Source organism: Harpegnathos saltator, unplaced genomic scaffold (genome assembly GCF_003227715.2).
Source record: "Harpegnathos saltator strain DR-91 unplaced genomic scaffold, Hsal_v8.6 scaffold647, whole genome shotgun sequence".
NCBI lineage: Eukaryota > Metazoa > Arthropoda > Insecta > Hymenoptera > Formicidae > Harpegnathos > Harpegnathos saltator.
The window spans coordinates 33393-35904 of NW_020230479.1; the positions used below are offsets into that span (position 1 = coordinate 33393).

Genomic DNA, 2512 nt, shown 5'->3' on the forward strand with positions numbered 1-2512 from the left:
TTGTGTTTGCTGGGATGATTCCTCCTGATGATATATATATAATTTTTACTATATTCTGTGTAGTTTTCTGTATATTTTTACTATATTCTGTGTAGTAGCTTAGATATGAACCAAACTATCACAAACATACCTCGTTACCGAGCGACGTAGTTGACATCTATTTTCTCAGGGGGCGTGTCGAATTCATAAAAATTTCTGAACCTTTGCTGATCTCCGCTCTCAGGTTTCTCTCTGCTAGCAGTGAATATCGGAACGCAGCCATTGGGTCTGATCTTTATAGCTGCACTGCTGAACTAATGCAACAAGTTAAAATGAGACAAGTATATTTTTTCTCATTCTAACTTATTGCACTAGTTCAGCAGTGCAGCTGTAAAGAACAGATCTATTGTTTCGTTTTCTCTGTTTCAACTTTTTCCATGAGTTTTTTGTTCGCTTCCACAGCAGTTGGATGTGGTTCCCGTTGGTTCCTGTAACTACGCATATTTTTGATCTTGGAGACTGCGTACGCGTTGTTCCCGTTTCTCTTTTATTTTCAAAATCGTTCTGATTTACGTAAGAAAAGGAGTGTAATAACTCTGCTCAGAGCCATATATTGAATGAATGAATAAACTTTTTCCATGCATTTGAGCTTATTTCTTCTTGCATCGTTAGTAATGTATATTGTCACTGTTGCGTAGGATTGTTTTATTAATTTGTTTGTGATCATATAGACAACATGAGTGGTAACGATCGCGATATTGATGCCAAAAGTGTAAATTGGCATTCCGAAAATAAATATCTAATAATTGACAACAATGACGAAAACGTGGAAAATGTCGAAAACAATGTAAGTAACAATATTATAGGGATCGCATAACTTTGTCGGAGAACCTTTTTTGTGATTCAATCTCTTATTTCACAGGATACAAAATCTAGATCTGGGAGGAGCTCTAATAAAACACAATATCGTTCTCAGGTGAGATTCAGCCTATAATCATTTTAGAATCTTTTTCGCCGTGAGTGATTGAGTCTATGATCGCTTTTGCTAAACAGATATTTCGCCGCTTTATTCTCTTCCTTGTTTGAACCTTATTGTGAGATTATAATGTAATGTACTCAACCTGAAGTTTTTAGATTTGGATGGGTACATTGCCACTATATAAAAATCAATGCTACATTGAATTTCTTTGATCCAAATATTATCCAGTATAATAGCTAAATATTCTGTTTCTTAATTTTGAAAAATTAAGCATCAATTATGTGCTTTTAATCTAATTAACTATAATCAAGAAATCAATAAAAAGCAGAGTATATGTTGACAGTTTTTAACTTTGATATATGTTTATTCATGCATATAATCTTTAATTTATGTTTTTCTATTGGATATATATTTATATGTAATTGGTTGTTTTGCATATAAATTAATCAACTGTAATAATATAATAGTGTCCAATAACTAATTATCCTTATAACAATCAATGTGTCAATATTGTGAACTTATTTGTACAGACAGAAAAAAGGGAACATCATAATTATTTGGAAAGGAAACGACGAGATGATTTGAAAATGGTTTTTTTTCATTTGAAAAATAATGTACCAACTATACTAAAAGGAAAAGCAAGTAGAGCAGTAATCCTAACGAAGACAATAGAGTATATTCAAAAGATGAGGGAAGAAACTGCCGTACATCAACGTATTACTCAACTTGTAGGTGAGAACATGTTGTTGAATGATCGAAGTAAGTACGTTATCTTTTATACAATTATGTATGCAGGATAATTTTGGGCTTAATTAATAAATATGAAGGTTTCTATATAGTAGTATAGTAATATATATATATATATATTAAGTTAAAAAAGTTAAAAAAATCATCTTAAACATAAAGTTTCAGAGATAAATATGTGTCATCTCTACATCCTTAGTACATTATTTTTTTCATGAAGAATTATGAGATTCTATTTTCAAGATAATCATTATAAGAGATTTATTCCTTCCTTTTATCTAAAGATATTAGTAATATGCATTTTATTCAAAGATATTAGCTTGTCAAAAATATTAACTCTTTGAGTAATATTTCCAGTTAAAGAATTAAAGAAGGAACTTCCAAGAAGTTGCAAGAGTAGCACATATCACAACAAAACAACTATCCAGGTATCAATTAACTTCGTAATATGTAACCAAATATTAATCATTTTATATTGTATAAATATAGGATAAATTTTAGATAAAACTTTCTTATTTTGCAAATGTGTTATTTTTACAAACATTGCCAATTCACAAATACAATGCAGTATATTTATTTATATTTCAGTCACAGGACACTATATTGGAACTAGGGCTGTGCGATTAACTAACTCATATTATAATAGAATCTAATTTACTATATATCTACTATATATATATAGTCTAATAGGTTATTGTTGCAAAACTATTTTTTTTTGTTATAGAGGAATTGGAGAACTATCAAAAGTGCTATTAGAACTCTACTTGTTTTTTTCATATTGATAGTTTGACGTGTTAACTTCATTTAAAA

General features: G+C 29.7%; 1 protein-coding gene across 1 annotated transcript; it reads left to right on the forward strand.

The window, feature by feature from the left end:
• Positions 1 to 319: 319 nt before the first annotated feature.
• LOC112589884 (protein max-like) lies at positions 320 to 2329 on the forward strand. Its single transcript, XM_025304755.1, has 5 exons — positions 320 to 826; positions 902 to 955; positions 1489 to 1717; positions 2060 to 2130; positions 2291 to 2329. Exons 1-5 carry the CDS (start codon positions 716 to 718, stop codon positions 2327 to 2329), a joined length of 504 nt encoding a protein of 167 aa, XP_025160540.1. The 5' UTR covers positions 320 to 715.
• The last annotated feature ends 183 nt before the right edge of the window (positions 2330 to 2512 follow it).